The sequence below is a fragment of the Adelges cooleyi genome, unplaced genomic scaffold (genome assembly GCF_023614345.1).
Source record: "Adelges cooleyi isolate 19-005CV unplaced genomic scaffold, UGA_ACOO_1.1 ACOO_flye_CR_arks_rails_tigmint_CR_PRNA_651, whole genome shotgun sequence".
NCBI classification, from domain to species: domain Eukaryota; kingdom Metazoa; phylum Arthropoda; class Insecta; order Hemiptera; family Adelgidae; genus Adelges; species Adelges cooleyi.
The window spans coordinates 15,220,373-15,238,522 of NW_026096352.1; the positions used below are offsets into that span (position 1 = coordinate 15,220,373).

General features: G+C 34.8%; 1 protein-coding gene across 1 annotated transcript; it reads left to right on the forward strand.

Annotated features, from left to right (window-relative positions):
- The first annotated feature begins 9,677 nt into the window (after positions 1-9,677).
- Positions 9,678-17,769, forward strand: LOC126845008 (transportin-3-like). The gene is made up of 17 exons (XM_050583580.1): positions 9,678-9,821; positions 9,900-10,109; positions 11,554-11,934; positions 12,387-12,553; positions 12,668-12,818; positions 13,447-13,593; positions 13,691-13,902; positions 13,980-14,125; positions 14,216-14,407; positions 14,508-14,611; positions 14,741-14,881; positions 14,985-15,080; positions 15,249-15,481; positions 15,625-15,781; positions 16,229-16,399; positions 16,488-16,600; positions 17,709-17,769. Exons 1-17 carry the CDS (start codon positions 9,678-9,680, stop codon positions 17,767-17,769), a joined length of 2,826 nt encoding a protein of 941 aa, XP_050439537.1.
- The last annotated feature ends 381 nt before the right edge of the window (positions 17,770-18,150 follow it).

Below are 18,150 nucleotides of genomic sequence, written 5' to 3' on the forward strand. Positions count from 1 at the left end.
GATCATGAAAAGAAAGGTTCATTGGTTTAGAAGATATTGCGGGTCCAGACTAAAAAACTAACTAAAATTAAAACATATTATTGTAGAAACAACACCTTCTTAGCTAAATCGAAGCTAAATAGTAATAAAAAAGACGTGTACGTCGTACAATATTGTTAATTGTTATCAACATTTTAAGATTATATAACCACTGCAGACAAAATAGGATTGCTTATAACTGACCAACAATGAAAACAAATAGTGAAAAACGTTGACAACAGATGCTGTAGCAGTGTGAATTGTGACGAATATTAAGTGTAATATTATGTACACTATACACAGTATACAAAGGTAAATATAATATAGTGTCTATTAGCACAGTTATGGGGTATATGACCCTCATAATTGATTAAATTTAATTAATTCCGATCAAGTTTATATCCAGGACACACCGTTATTTGCTTCATTGTAATAACTGCTCTACCAATAAGTTAGGTAGTATTCAAATATTAGTTATTACTCAATATAATATTTGTTTCGTTAGAATTTTTTTCTTAAGTTTGTTTACACGAGTATACTTAATGTACATAAATTAAAAATATTAAAATACAACGCTATTAAATGTGTATTAAATTTATTTAATATTTTTAGCCTATGTTATGCTATTCAGAAATAACCTATTTAAAATAAATAATAATCGTAATATAAATTGTATTTTTCATTTTAACGTGGATACCAATTTTTTACCTTGGAAAAAAAAATCTGTGTATAACTTAAAGGGAGTTCGTCTAACGGTCTTGCACTGGAAAACCGTATTTAATGGATTTTTAAATCCGACTGAATTTAAATTCAATACGAAATACGATCCGGTGACGGGTAATGGGTTTTTGGGAATTAGGTTTGGCGTATAGTTTCCACGGTGTACTTAGGCCATATTATAATATTAAATCTGCGGTAGGACGACGAAAGCTCTGGCTCAAATAAAGCTGATAAAGAAGGTAATTCGATTTTACCTTTTCCGGGCGTCAGCCGACAGCCGAGACAAATAATTGAATTGGTTGGTTGGAAAAAAATATATATATTTACTAAAATGTGAAATATTAAATTATGTATTATACTATACTTAAGCTAAGTAGGCAACGACTGTACTTTCTTCTATAATGTAGCACAAAAGGTAGTATTGATATTATAATACCACGATGACAAAATGTACCTTGCAATATAATTATTTATTTTTCCAAAAGCACGACTACTAATGGATATTTTCAACACCGAAAATGTCAAACCCCAGAGGACTTTGGTGTTTTCACATTAACATAGTCCCCGCAAATGTCAAACCACATTAGGTACTTGGGTATTTTTACATTACATCCGTTTAACATTAGATTTTGATCTGCAATATTTAAAAATGTTAATTCACCCCGAAACTCGTGGAAAAACTCTTTATAATAATAGTTCTATACAACCATAATGGCGACCCAAGAAGTTGTGACAATATTGGGTGGGCTCACTGGATAAAACTAGATGAAAAAATACATATACATTTTCAGAGTTTGCCACGTTAGAGTACACTAGTATTTGCCACGTAAGGAAAAACGACTATTTATTTTTATTTTTATGACAAACATTTTAATTATACCCGTCAAACGTAGTAAAACTAAATTAATTAACCGTTAATTGCTGTTGTTGTTGTTCGTTAGAAATTAAAACAATACCTACATAATTGACCAAAACATGTTTTTCCTACTTACAGGAAGCCATTTTTTTCTGTAATAAAAGGGATAATATTTACTCAATCCCCCTATATTTACCTTATATAATTTTAGTCGTTCCAACTATGTATTTTTCCCGTGCAGGTATAGCCACTAGATCAATTTTTACATAGGTACACCCAATTTATGGATCACAATAGTTTGTCCTGTTTAATAATAGGCTAAACGTTTAATAAATTCCTTTCTCATCGTTCCCAAAATCGAATAATACACCTTAAAAATGTTATTCAAAATCGACTGCGGAATTTTTTTACTTAAAAATATGACACGTTAGTACAAGTCAAACGTTACTGTTATAATCGTATTGTCTGTGTGGGGTTGTAATGAACAATATTTTTAGTTATTTCTCTTGTGGTGTCCTTATTGCCCAACGGTTTGTTTCGAGGAAAGACTAATAATTCGGTTCAATATTCTCGTTAGACATCCGTTTACTTAACACACTCCAAAACCATTGGTTTGTTTTAGACAAGGGGCGAATTCGCTGTACTAACCAGATTTATAGATAGTACAATTATTATATAATAAAACTATAATATTATTTAATAATTTTTTAGGTACCTAAAAATTGCCCAGGTTTGCTAAAAATGATTGCCGACCTAACCAAAAATCTCCCAATAATTTTTTAGCCGCATAGCTTTCACATTTTTTAAATTATCATTTATATAAAAAACTGAAAATTATTTCTTTAATTGTTTTCGTCTTCCTCTTATCCCAAGCGGTCGATCAGGTCGATAAATTAAATGCCAAGTATTGTAACGCTTAATATTAATGCTTAGGCTATATATTTTAAATAATATTTAAGATCGCTGAATTAAAAAAAAACAAAATAATGTAACTCTTTTTGTCAAAAATATACATTGCCAACAATAAATACCTAACAAGAGTAAAATGTTGTTCGAATACATTTTTTTTTTCAAATTAAATTTCTAGCTTATTTGCCAATCATAACACGCGCTCGTCCATTTTAATGTTTACTCGGAGATACTTAAATTATTTTAGTCACTGTCCTTTATTATAAAAAAACAATTATTTTTAATTTCGCAAAATCAACACAGCAACTTCCTCATTGCTTATTAACAAAATAAAATATTAGTAAGTATTAAAGTACTCAAAATAACGTTGAACATTTTTGAAATATTATAATATACTACGAATGGTATTTAAAATTGCGTAAAATCATCACAGCAATCGCCTTATTACATATTTTATTAACATTGACGAAACAATGTATCTTTTTGGATACTTCATATGTGTTTTTAATATAACGAAATTCGACGAATATAATTAAAGTATTTGGCGTAAAATGTAATAATGGTTTGTCGGAGTCCATTCCCACTTTCTCTTCGACTCGAAATCGAGTAGGTATATTTATCATGTTGACACATATAAAACGTTAACCCTATACAATATAACCGGGAAAATATAACCACCACACACAGTGGTGCTGATTTTGCCTGGTGATTTTTGTTGTATTCAAGTGGGTCTTTAGAGGGTCCTATTAAATTGAACGTCGCCATATTGTAAACGCGCAGTAAGCGTGCACAAACGACGAATACTAATAAGACCTGGAACCAGGTCGACAGAAGCTGTTGAATCCCGAGAAAAAGGGATTTACGGCGGGGTGGTTTCCAGTTACCCACCGCAGCCGCCGGGTGGCCGGATTTTTGTCCCCGGGGACCAGGCGGTTGCCGCCACCCAGCGAGTGAGTCAGCCTGCGCACCAAACCTAGATAAAATCAATACCTACTCAACCCGAGTACCGTCGGGTCATGAGACAAGACGTGCAACGGAATAAACGTAGGTAACAAAATATTCATTAACTGTACTTCGCAGTGTACGGTACTATAAGTAAGATGATTGTCTCGGTACTGCTAATAGGGAAACCTTTTTTTTACACGAGTAAAAATCATAATAACCGTTGTTTCATGTTGCATAATCTTATTCACTGATAATCGCGTGCATAAGTTGTACGTTTTGCTGTGGCTTTTGTCTTGGAATATTGCTCTCTAGATTCCTATATATATATGTATAAATAAGAATTTAAACAAAACAATTAATATATACATGCAGGGCGAATTTATGGGGGTGCCTGAGGGGGCTCCAGTCCCCTCCCTCCCGAAATTTCACGAAATTTGTTTAATCTGCCTATGGAGACCTATAGGATATAAATTCAATATTGTCGTTTTAAAAATTGTTAGTTTTAAATTTTACCATCGTATGTACCCGTTTGGGTTTTTGAGTTGACAGTCACGTCTTTTCGTCCAAGTATTTTGGTCGTAACGATTAAACCGTACACTGTACGCCGCCCGTATGGCCACTTTAAATGTTATCAGTAGCTGTGATTGTTATTATTACCCAAAAGTCGTGACGGCGACGACAGTAGTCGGTTTTTGTCGTTTACAAAAATAACACTGCGATATTTGTACCGATAAATGTACCTTAACACGTTGAGCGCCACGAGACCCACACTTGGGTCTCACGTTTCTATACCCTTACCGCCAAGGGGGTTTTGACATGATTGACTAACAAAAATGTCCAAAAAAAATTTTGCTCCAAAAAAGTATTTTTTAATCCTTCATAAAGTCGTAAATGACCGTTTTTAGTAGAACATTTTGAAGCTGATATTTTCACTGTGTTGTTTAAAATATCTATGTAAAATGTCAAATGTCTACATTAAATTTTATGTACGACACTTTCCTCTATTCAGTTTAACATGTAATTCGTACTACACGAAGAGGGTCGGCTGTACACAATATTTAGCATATTTTGTGACTGGGATTAAATTATGTACTGTAACGCGAACTCGTTTGAGTATTATTTGTAGTTTTGTTTGACAAAATACCCGTTAGAAACAAACCAAAACGATAGGGTTGGGAAAAAATAACCCTTTCTATGGTAAACAATGACTCTACACACAGATGTTTGAAACATTTAGTCTTTTGTGGTTAAAAAAGGGATTACAACGTGTTATTAATATACTGATCAGGCAGCATTTATGGGCCGATAACAATAGCACTTATGGTATATAGTTTGGCGATCAGACGCGCGCTTGTCAAAAAACATCTTTGAATTAAAAAAAAACCATCTAGGACAGATTAAGAAAAGAAAAAAAAGATCAGCGTTTCCTGTATAAGTAATGTGTTATCACCAGCTGTTATTTACGTATATGAATATCGAGTATATTGAAGCATATTATTACACAAATTGTATCTAGTTGGTACTATGGGGAGGGGCGGAGGGTAAAAGTAGAAAAAGTTTACTTCTTCATAGTTTGAAAAAACAAAAAAAAACCATACGAGTTTTTACGTTAGAACTTTTACTGGCTATAATTTCAAGAAAACGAGTCGGGTCGAGTTGAAATTTATAAGGAATATTCATTTAGTATGCCCGCACCCGACAATTGTATCAAATTTAAATTATACCTATTTCCTGCCCCCTAGAAGGAAAGTGCAATTTTTTTTGTTTTTGTGGGTTTCTTAGCAGTAATTTTAAGACCCTCAAGTTGAAAATTTGTTAGTAGTTAGAACTCGTATGTATCCATAACATATTAAACGGAAAAAAAATTCGGCACTACAATTTTTCTTTAATTGTCGGAAAACGGTGTTTTTCGCAGAATTATTCGTATAGTTTAACAAAAACACCTATAAACTTAAAAAAGTTTTATCAAATCATTACAATTTTATGTAGATTTATGCAGAATTATACTATTAAGTTTTAATACTCAAGTACCCCTTTTAGCTTTTACTTGGGCGTTTATTTTTTTTAGGCTGAGTGAAATTTAAAACTTATATTAAATTCGCAATCACCGACCCCCAAAAACATATAATTTAACCACATTTGAAGTGTTTTACACAAAAATCCAGAAAAATGCGGTGAGAAACGAAAAAAATAGTGTTATTTCGTTCTGTTGGCATCATCGTGTTCACGAACGACATTTTGTTGCTCGCTCTTATCTGCTCCGAAATGTAATCAGTTGATACATCATAGATTGTTTCAAATATTATTTTTAAATCTCGTTTAATAAAAACAATTCTGGTTGTAACTTGTATTGCAGAGTAAAACGTTTAAGACGTAGTTTGATGATTACATTATTAATTTTTATTAATTTAATAAAAACAAATTTGTCGACACAACATAATTAACTGAATATAGATTTTATTAAGTCACAGTTGACTGTTAATCTAAAGTCGTTTTGAACGGAACTCTACTTTTTGCGGATTCGACTGAATTTAATTTAAGTAACTCCAAATTATTGGCAGTCATTTCGTGATAAATGATAACACGAGTTGATTATACTATAGTTTTTCTAATTATCAATTTGCAAGACAGAAGAATCTTCGATCGTGACCATATTGTAAATTACGTATATCGATTTTTGCAAAAAAAAAAAACCAGTACAATGAGGTCGGGGCATAGTGGGGACGGAGTATGGTAGTCTTGGGGCTTAGTGGGGACGGGGAGGTAACAAGTTTACAGGAATTTTTAAATCCGAAAGTGATAAAATCACTTTCGAATAAACGCTTCGATGCAAATAAGTAGTTGGTATTTTCAAGCCAGTACAGTCCGAACCAAGCACAGTGTAAACCAGCAAAGTTAGAAAGTATTAAATTGAGGTGCTATATTTACAAATATAATATATCAAAGCGTTTATTTGAAAGTGATTTTATTCAATTTCATCACTTTTATTTTTAATAATTTTAGTAGACCTGTGACCTGGTTTTTTGTATTTCAAATCAGTTTTACAATATCGACATAGAAATCCAAGTGCGTACGATAGAATTTTATTTTTTTAGAAATTATAACGAGAAACGTACGCCTCGAACTTTCGGATGATATTGAAAAATATGTATACGTATCAATTTAACGTAAGACGCTCATTATCTCGGATAATAATTAAAATGTTATAGGATTTTGTTCATCGACCAGTCAAAAATGTCAGCAAATTATTTTCCTTTCAAAAAGTTAATTATACACAAATTTATTGTAAGTCTGAGCGGCAGGCAACAGCGGGTAAATGTGGTAGAGGAAAATGAGGTTAATGTTTAAACACAGTTGTTAAGAAAAAAACACGTTAAACTTTATTGTAAATAATTGACCAATATTACAATTAAAAAGGTCTCGCGGTAATCCGAGAACGACGTCGACGCGACTGACGACCGGGTAAATCCTAATATTGTTTGGTAACGTATCGGGAGGAAAGAACCTCTAAATATATATATATATATATATAACATTACTTTATCAAATACAATCTAATTTGCCTAAGTACAATTCCTTACCTATGCTCCTTGGTATGTAACGAACAAAAACCTCTACAAAGACTTGAAACTACCAACCATTCAACGAACTGGCCAAAGAATAAAAAGGCAATGGCCCAGGGACCTGCTAAAAGCATAAAATCTTAATTATTCTTGTCAGGTGGCACTGCATAGGAAAGCCTTCCTATTCTAACATTAATGTCACTTTGCCATTGCCACCAGACTTACTTATCATACATATTATTCTGTATAAATTGTAAATAATTTAAATTTTCAATAACAAATTAAAACCTCTCAGCGGACGCGCTGTTAATAATTATAATATTGTTTGTACTTATTATTTTTTTTTCTTAGATCGGTATCCTTGTACAATATGTTTTGTGTGTACCTACAGGTAACATTATATTGCTTTCATTAATTGCTGTATTTTATCACAGTGTACTGTAGCTGATCATAAGGAGTAAAATGTTATAAGTTCTGTTAAATTAACGTGTAAGGCACAGTGTGGGTAAATACATTAATATTTGATAGAAATCAACCGGATGCGCGATTATGGGCTTTATATTTAGTATTGTTGTAAATAATTATTAGTTGTACAACACGCGACGCGCGTGATGATGTTATCGCAAAATGGGCGCCCGCTGGAAAGGCAAATCGAGCGCTGTATGCGCTCTCCGTGTCTTTATAATATATTCTCTGCGGGCAGATCGTACCTACCCCGGATGAAAAGTCGTCTGAGGCCATTATTGATCATTTTCTGGCCAAGACGCTCTGACCTGGCAAAGGTGCGCAGAAATGTAATTGTATAGGCGAAATCTGTGCAGAGCGCTCCGTGCGTCATTGTTAAATAATCAATAGAAAGCAAACAAAGTGTATGTGCTTGACGCCCCGGTTAGGGCTTTTCAGTGTAGAGGCTGTACGTGTGGCGTTTGCTTCTGTCTCGTCGAATCGCTCTTCGGTCTTGGGCTGCTCTCGGTCTCGGTCTCGGTCTTGGTCGTTGGACAATCGATATTGATCACACAAGTATTGCCGACAAACAATAGAACAACTTTATAGTCACGCTAACCAACTGCTACCTGTGGAATAATATTCTACAGGTAGGTAGGTAGGTACCTACCTACTGCCGCGTAGGTAAGTATTCATTTTTTTTTTTTTACAATAATTACTCATTACAATATCGAAAATAATACACAACGTAAACGCAACTAAAACTACATTTTAGGGGGTCCTAACTGACTATGTATACCTGAGCAAACATAATTCTTATCTTCAGATTATTTTTTAAAATAATATATATCTGAAAACAAAACTATTGTAAAATAATAACAATTTGAACAGAGTATCGAGTACGTTATTGAAAAGTGTTGCGTAAAAAACCGAGGAATGGAGTTTGAATTTTTTGTGGGGTGCTATTTAGAGTCTGGGCATGATTAAGTAGCTATATAGCACCCCCCCCTCCCCCTAGTTGCGCTTACGGTCCGTGTACGCGTTTTTTCCCCCATTTTAATTGTATTTTCAATACGAATAATTTAACAATAATAATATTGCGATTTTTTAATTTAATTTTTCGTAGTCTACCGTTTCATATAATAAACGTTTGTTGGTATTTTAAGGGCGGTCTACCGGGCGTTTGCCGTACCATACCGCGTACCGTTTCACAGAGTGGAAAACATCAGGAGTACAGAACAATAATCGTATGTGTATTTTTTTTTTTTAGTTATTTATCCTATTTCATTATTATCGGGGATGTATCCGGGGCGTTGCCGTTGCAATTACAAACAATTTTCCCAAGCCCTGCAACGGAAAACCGATTTAAAGCTCCGCGCAGCTTTTGGATTTTATTTCCGAATTACATGTTATTATAATGTTAGTGATTTACTAGTAGAAAACTAGTAGATCTTCAGTAGAAAATTAAAAACAATTCTATTTCAACGGGGCACAGATGCTCCTCAGCGCTGCTCTGCGCCTTCCTTAATTCCTCTACGTTGGCTCACAGAACTAAAGATTCACCTTTGGTCTGTTTTGTAAGCCCAAAAACGACTACGCCTAAAATAGGGAAATGAAAAAGTCACTACCCTTTCCGGGGAAAAGGGTTTATGATGTTTTTTCGGTTTGTTTATCAACGTTTAAAGATAGCGTACAGTGTAATAAGAATGGTATCAAGAATATTTCATACAAATTTGGGACTACTTCGTCTGTTATTTAAAACTTATTGTTATACAGTTATAACTAACCGGATGTTATTGAGGTATATAATATATTAAGATATATATGGTCGAATATATGTAAACTTTTTATTAGCGTTTTTCTCGGCGTAGAAGGTAAATGGATGGCCGAACTTTTGAAACTATTTTCCCCATCAAACAACCTTTCGTGTACGATTAATTCTGATCTATAGAATTGTTATACGAAAAAATTTCGTAAGGATAGTTGATAAGATTTCTGGTGATCTATATGCTATCGGAAATCATGTTTTTGTCGAGGCCTTGCGAGAGTTGTACATTTTTTTCCCCTTAAGGATTTGAGGATAATACTTTCACTGCATAAACACTCGTAGTAGAAATTACAAACACTAACAATAAGTAATTGTTAAATTACTGAAATAGAAATGAAACTGAAATCGAATTGTTAAGTAATTGTTGTAATTATATTTAAGGCTACCCGACGTAATGGACGCCCAGGAAATGGATACTATGGAGGAGCCTCCGACATTGGATGAGATTTACGACGCTATCTCCGTGATAAACAACAAAGGAAGTAGCACTAATAAGTTGCAGGCTGCTTCGCAATTGCTCGAAAATGTGCAGAAATCGGCAAGTGCCGTTACGAACTCCTCGTTGTTAGCTCGGTACCGGTTGTTTGACGATTGATGTTTTTTCCCAATGTTTTAGAATTTCGCTTGGAAGGTCGCCGAAGAGTTGATATCACGAAAAATCAACCACGGTTCGTGTTTCTTTGCGGCGCAAACGATCCAATCAAAACTGATAAACGAAACTAACGAGATACCGCCAGAGTCTCTTAAAGCGGTACGAAGTTCTCTTTATGGTTATCTAGCAACGCTCGACGTCAACAACGACGATGACCGCGTAATTTCGATCCAAGTAAGATATGTCGAAACAACTACTCGGCTAGTTTTAGTTTTGCTATTTAATAGTTGTAATAGGAAATTCAGGAGAAAAATAAGCGTTTGCGTTGATAGCTTACTAATTGAAATAATTATTGCCCATGCGAAAATATTCCACTATAACACCGCACAAGTGAATGTTTTGTGCGGTGTTATAATTAGTATAAGTTGAACAGATATTTCGGTTAGTGTTTACACAAAAGACTATAAAACACGTCATTATTTTTTTTATTTACTAGGTACAACAAAATATAATATTATGTTATTATAATTTCATTTTTTTTTCTTTAAACAACTCGAATAATTCAAATTTTTGTACTATATAAGATCGTATAGGCGAATTGGGGACGACATTTATGACCATGGACGGGAGAAGGGAGATTTATGTATTTACATTAATGTTGGTAACGATGTTAAACAATTAAAATTTATTGTCATTGATCAAAACTAATTTCACCGTTCATTTTTTATCGTATCCGCCCAAATTTATCCAATGTCTTTTTCATGTTCACACGTAAAGGCGATTCTGTATGCGGTCTATTTTTTTTTTACGTTTTAAACCAAAAAGCCAGACAGCATTTTAAGGGTGGTCCGATATAAATATTCTGTAAATACAAATATACGAGTTCTTTGGCAACTTTACCAGGTTATGAAGGAAACAATTCATTTATGATTTTTTTGCTTTTGTTAATCAAAAAAAAAAATTGGGTTTTAATATTGAAAAAATTGAAAATTAACTTTAATCAATTACAAGCAGCTGACATTTTTTTAAAATAAATATCGGCTTTCTACATAACGTCATAATAAAGTAGCCAAACAAGTCGAATATCTTTACAGAATTGAAATTGGACCATCCAATTGATAGTGGACATTTTGTCTGGCTTTTGGATCTAAAATACGGCTTAAATGGCTTTTTTTACTCATGGAACAAAATAATATTATTTAAATTACAAATAATATCTCGAAGCTCTTATACAAATTAACCGGTCAATCATTTGACATGGTCGAAGTTTATTAAAACCAATTTATTTTTAATTAAACATTGCCTATAAAAAACTCCTTAAAAACCGACCGCATACAATTCCCTTGAAAGAAATGTACTCCACACGTGTATAGGTATTTGTATTTTATTTATTGTCGCTGTGTAACGATCACCGACATGGGACTACACGAATCGGTGGAAGGGAGGGTGTGAGCGGTAAATCCTCCTCTCAAAAACCTCACGTTGAACATTTTTTTTGGGTGGCAAATTTGACGACCCCACGCCTATGAGCGTAACGTTCGAATAAAATGGTGTTTCATTTCCTTTCGATTGTATTAACCGGTTAAAGAGAACAAAATGTATTTATAGTGTTTATTATCGGGGGGTAATGTCAATCACATGTTAATTGTTTGCATCATAAGTGTGATTGTTTTTTTAGCTATGCGTCGCGTTGGCTCGTGTCATTATCGAATTGGGATCGTGGTCGACCGCGACCGCCGAAGTCGTATCGAGATACGAAACAATGACCACGGTATTCCTTGTCGAGTTGCTGTCCGTGTTGTCCGAAGAAGTGCATACCCGGAGCATGCGCATAGCAGTCCACCGGTGCATGCCGCTATACACGGAATTCGTTCGGAACGTGCCGATCGTCAACGAATTTCTGGAAATGTGTCTCAAGACCGAGCCCAACGACGAACGGTTGAAAAAGGTTTCTTACAAATGTTTCGCAAACTGGTTGAACATCGATTGCGTGTACTCGTCGACGGTGTGGAACAGCGCCGTACTGGTCGAGGTGTTCAACATGTTGTACACCAACAATGTAATTGATGATGATTAATAATCAAAGAATTAACTTGCACTATTATCACAGAATTATAACAGAAGGGAATCTCAGAGCCATTCCAAAAAACCGGTCAGACATATTGACAAACGGGCAGTGACGCCAGAGCGCAGATATTTCCTTGTTTTAAAAATGTCTGCGCTACTTATGACTACACTGTTAATTTATTGAACTTCGTACAACAATGTCATCTCCATTTCTCGCGTTTGTCCGCAGTGTGAACAGTTTAGTCAGAATGAACGAAAAATGAGAATTTCCCTTCACCCCTATCAGCGCACTGCCCGTTTCTCGATCATATTCAACATGTCGGACACGATATTTTTATCTCGTCCCATAGAAGCCCATGTAAAAATTGAATAGTTTCCTTGCTGTTTGTTCTGTGGTATTATACTTTTGTGTGAAAAACACGATTGCTTCCCCATTCCATTTAGTGTTCGCTCGAGATCCACGGAATTGCCGCCGACACGGTAATCGCATTTATCAGTACGCTGACCTACAACTTCCACGATCAAGCGGAATTGCATGTCGAAGTTTTGTCTTCGATTAAAAAATTCGAGAAAGCGTACGCGGAGTGTGTGACCAACGACGATACGGAAAGGTAAACGGGGATAAGTACACAGTATGCATTTTTTTAAGCAGCCAAGTGTACCTACGTATTGTAGTAACACAAAACCATATGTTGGACAATACGATAATCGGTTGTTTGTTTTAGATGCAAAAACTACAGTAGAATCTTTACGGATTTGGCCGAAGTGTTGAACGTCACGGCGATACTGAAAACCATCGAAGACAATTTCGAACCACATTACGCAATCAAAACGTTCGACTCAGTACTCTTGTGTTCAAACAGCGATAAATTCGAGGCAAAGATATTGTTTTTATTATTATAAGAGTTTAATGAATATGCGAAAACCACTGCCTACTAGAGCTGTTGTTTATTAAATTCAATAGACGTATATTGAACATACGTTAAACGACGCCACGCACTCGCAGTTGGCAACCCTGCGCGTTGTACGCGAATCTAAAACAGGAATATAAAAACAAAAAATGTTTACAAGCCAAAATTTACACTATAATTTTTTTTTTTTATAACCACAACGAACGTTGATTACAATAATTATCCACAATATAAGTAGTCAGATAACTTTGTATTTTTTAACCTAATTTTTTTTATGTTTTTTACAAGTTCATACGTGTATTTTAAAGTATGATGCCTTTTGGAACTTTACAGACGTTCTTACGAAACTATATAGGACTTATACTTTATTCTATATCGTTGCAGAAAGGCATAACTCAACATTGAAAATGCTTTTTATTAACTAATTTTTTTCACGAGTTCAAAATCGGTTGGGCCGTCTTGAGGCCTATTATGGCCATATTATGTTTAATTTATCGAAATCTCGTATAGAATCTCGTAAATTAAAAAAAAAAAATAATATTAAAAATGATCAAAAATTTAACATAATAAATTAAGTATGTTTTTATTTTTAGGTCGCACAAGTAACTTTCCACGTTTGGTCAATATTGGCCGAAGAGTTGAACCTCAGACGCCACCCTCAGTTAACCGAATTGTACAAACATTATTTCGATAACTTGCTCCCTGCGCTGTACAAGCATTGCGTGATCGACATCCAGACAGTATGATGATTAATGACAAATAATATTATTATATTACAAAGCCGATTGCGTAGCTATGATGATAATAATAATAATAATAATAATAATGATTTTCTAGGTGAATCTGTCGGAGGACAAAGACGACGATATCGCCGAAATTAGAAAGGCGTGTTCGAGCGTGATCAAAGACATAAGCGTTGTCGGCAGTACGTCGTATGTGTTCAATGAAATGTACCGAAAATTGCAAATGGAAACGACCACCGACGAAGCGTGGAACCAAAAGGAAGCTGCGCTGTTCGTCATGCAGGCTGCAGCCAAAAATTTATCACCGTAATAATAGTGTCAAATAACAACAATAAGTCGACAAGATTTCTCGATTTGGTTTATATTTCTGTGTTTTTCTGTAGATACGAAAATGACGTGATGCCCAAAGTGGTCCAGGCTATAATAAACATGCCGGACACGGTTCACATAAACATAAGGTACACGTCGGTGAGGCTTTTGGGAGAACTCGGCAATTGGATCGCGCACGGACCTCAGACCAGATATTTGGGTAATTGTTTGGCCCCGACGATTTTACCGACCGACCGATCATTAAACCATAGCGACATTTGCCAACTTTTTTTTTTTTTGTCTTGTCCAGAGCCGGTATTGAATTACCTACGGTACAGCATACAACAAGAAAGTCTGGCCACTGTAATTGCCCAAACTATGCACAACATATGCGACAGTTGTCGTCTGCCCATGGTGCGCTACATCAACGGTGTCGTTGAAATGTTGGGCATAGTGGACGGCTTGGGTTTGTCGAACGACGTATCGATTGGACTGTTGAAAGGTATTAGTTATCGTATAAGTGTATACGATATTTTGTATTTTATTCTCGAATACACCTACGACTATTATAGCGATTGTGACGTTTGTTTATTTTTCAAAAGGCTTGGCTTATGTTGTTTCCGAAATACCCGATGCGCATCGTTACAATTCAGTGAAAACCCTATGCTGGAGACAACTCAGTCCATTGCTAGCTTTGGCCGAGGAGGTTTGTCTTTTTTTTTTTTTTGAAACGATAATTGCTTTTCGTTCAAAGTGAAATAAAATCGTTTCATTTTCTTTTCTAAAATTGTTGTACATCATACGAGTGTATATGATATAAAATTTGTATTGACAGGTTGACCCGCCGGCAAACCCTGTTGCCAACACTCCGGCCGATCCTGTTTTTTGGATCCAGAGACTTTTGGCCGTTTTGAGATGCTTGCACGTCAAGAGGCACCGCAATAACGATCCATGCGTAGTCGCTGTTGTGGAGGTTGTAAAATATTATATTTATAACAATGCGATACACCATAATTATTATGGCGATTTTCGAGTTTCTAAAAAAAAATATTTATCTCGATATATTTGTTGTCGATTAGATGTGGCCGTTCGTGTCGAACATATCCGAAAGATACAAAACCAAGGCTCGGATAACGGAATACATTTGTCGCTGTATTAAGCGCATGACCGGATTGGTGAGCCGTGCAACCATAACACTCCTGGAGCCGGTCGTTACACAAGTAAAAGAGCGGCAGCACGACTTAAACACAATAATATTATCACATCATTTACCTACCTGCCTACCTACATATTGTATTGTTTGAAAAAAAAAAAACAAAAACAAATATATTTTTCGTTTGCAGTTGTCCAATTTGCACAAGGAACACATGCACGTTTGTTATTTGTACATTGCGTCGAATTTGGTGGAGGATTACGCCGAGTCGTTCCAAAACGAGGTGCTGGAGGCAGAGTGCCATTTGATTCTGTTGAAAATGATCAATTCGTTTCACGAACCGGCAATCCAGTTGATGAGACAAGAGGGCGGTCTGCAAAATCACCCGGACTTTATCGTCGGGTTTTTCCGGATGGCCAACAGGTTCGCGCACAGACCACACGTTTTCATAATTACTCTTGTTATATTGTACTATATTTTACTGTTCACGCGTTATTAACGTAATTGTAATAATTGTACTGCAAAATGTTGTGTATACTTACGCGCACGAATCGTTGGGTTTTTAGGGTCGTCGGCAAGCTTCCCCAAGCGTTTTTGCGGTCGGCCGAACTGGAAATCGTCGTCAAATGTGGTGTGGCGACGTTGTCGGTCCATCACAAATACGCCAACACCGCGGTAGTCAAATTCTTGGTAGACTTGTTCGCCGCCGGCAATCCCAGACGAGTAAATTGCCGCACAGTAAATAGCAGCGCAAAAAACCACCACGGAATAAACACACAAGGCATTTTCAATAGAGCTGTCGAACAGTTTCGTAGAGCACAAATGGTGTCAGACGTATTCACGTAACACAGCCAGTGATGCGCCAGAATATGTGCCTTATTTTTTCCCCCGTCATTTATGGCTGCACTGTCGTCGACCATTTTCCGCATATTTGTTTAACAGTTTAGCCGGGACAAACGGAAAAAAATTTCCCTACACTAGCATTGCACGGGGGCCATTTCTCGGAAATTTTCAAAATGTCGGACATGATATTTTTATCTAGGACCACCCGTATATTGGATAGTTTCTTTTCTGTGTTTATTCTGTGTGTGTAATACAACCAAGTCTTAAACGACTTGGACTATTGTGATTGTATGACGGTTTGGGTGACTATTTTTTTTATTCCCGCAGGTAGACATCGAGCTGGACGTAGCGGCCAGGAACAACATAATGGCAATGTTCTACGCGGTCGGCGAACAGTTGATAGAAGGCTTATTGAATATGGCCCTGTACAACCCACACGAACGCCTTTTGCCGGAATTAATGGAAATCATCATGGAGCTTTTTTGCTACGATGGTGAAGTAAGGAATTGCGTCGACAAGACGTTGTAGTTGTTGTTGTTGCTGTGTTGTAATTATTATCGATATTGAATAACATTTTTTTTTCCAGAAAGCAATGGATTGGCTTAGTAACGCCGTGGTAAATTTACCGGAAACACTTCCGGACGGTCGCCCGACGGCCGACGCCGAACAACGTTTGACTTTTTTGACTATCGTCTACAAGTAAGCAAAACCCGTTAAAATTGTGTTCACAAATTTAAAACACATTAAAAAAAAAAAATGTCGAAATTTGTTATAATTATTCAACGAATTTATCTATTAATAAGTAGTACAAGTATTAAGTAGTAGTATAAGTAACGTTGGCGCGTTATTTGCACAACAGCTGTCTAAATATTGTTACCGGAGAATCGGTTTTAGAGTATAAGAACAAAACAGAGCGGTAATTGTGAAAAAAAAAACGTTTAAGAATAATATATTTAAAAAACGAAACGTGCATGTAGATACAATTCCGGATGTTAGCCTGATAGTGCTACGCGTTAACCCAATTAAATGAATACAATTTTTTTTTTTAAAAGTTTTAAAATCTTAAAATAAATCTTTACAATAATTACACAAGAGATCAGTAATAAATATGATACATACAATATCTAGTGCAAATAGTGTAAAATAACAATTATTATCGAAATCACCGTAAATTCGATTTTGAACGAATAATATTATAATTGTTTCAATTATCAATCTTTTTACAATAAACATTTTTACTATTTATACATACCTATTATAATTTCGATACTCATTTTCAAATTGTTTTTGTACGTACAACAAGGCTTTTAATTTCAGCTAAGAAATGTATTTGGGTAGTTAGGCGAAAAAAAAAAATCTGATATTTGTGGTTTTCTTATTAGATAAGGGAAAACATTTGCGTGTCTTCTACATGAACACGCTCGTCAGTTGTAATAATATAATATATTAAATTATTATTAATGCAATAAAATCAATTATTATTAACAATATACGGTATAGAACAGAAAAACAAAATAGGTATTAAGTTCAATTCTATAGGATCTTAGACAGCGAAAATTTAAAAAAAAACGACCGTGTACATGTTTTTTATTTTATTTTATGGATTAACTCTAAACTATAGTGCCTAGGTACATTAAATAAGGAACTTTATTCCAAAAAATATATTTTTATAATATATTATATTATTAATTACCTATACATATTTTATTAGGTGAGATACTCGATCAAGAGATCTGAGATTTCACATCGTGTACAATATCAATGTAAAACTTTTTTTTTAATGAATGTATTTTTTTTTCTTTTTTAGACATGAACATCAGATATTCATGTGCCACGCATTGCGAGCATTCCGCGATTGTTTCCAGTAATCAATCAATAACGCGGTGCCATTGACATGCTTCTTATTCTCCATGGTTTAAAATAATATAATAATCATTTCGCTTGACTAGATATAGTATTTCGGGTTTTTTAACGTTTCATCGTGCTATCGAACAACGTATTATATTAATGCACCTATTGTATACCTACCCGCGTAGGCAATTTTCGACAATTAATTCTTGAAATTAAAAAATGACACTTCTTAGCCGTGTGTGTTTATTATAATATTATTACCTAGTAATAATATTAGATTAGGCAGTTTTGAAAGTATTCTACTTACTCAGTTTTAATTATATAAGCAAATATTTAATCATAACTTAAGCATAAATGTAATTTATAATAATATTTTAATGGTTTGACTACTTATACAT

Coding starts and splice junctions, on each gene's coding strand:
- LOC126845008 (XM_050583580.1), top strand. CDS start 9,678: ATGGACGCCCAGGAAATGGATACTATGGAGGAGCCTCCGACATTGGAT. Junction 12,554..12,667: donor ACCAACGACGATACGGAAAG/GTAAACGGGGAT, acceptor TGTTTGTTTTAG/ATGCAAAAACTACAGTAGAA. Junction 13,903..13,979: donor GCAGCCAAAAATTTATCACC/GTAATAATAGTG, acceptor GTTTTTCTGTAG/ATACGAAAATGACGTGATGC.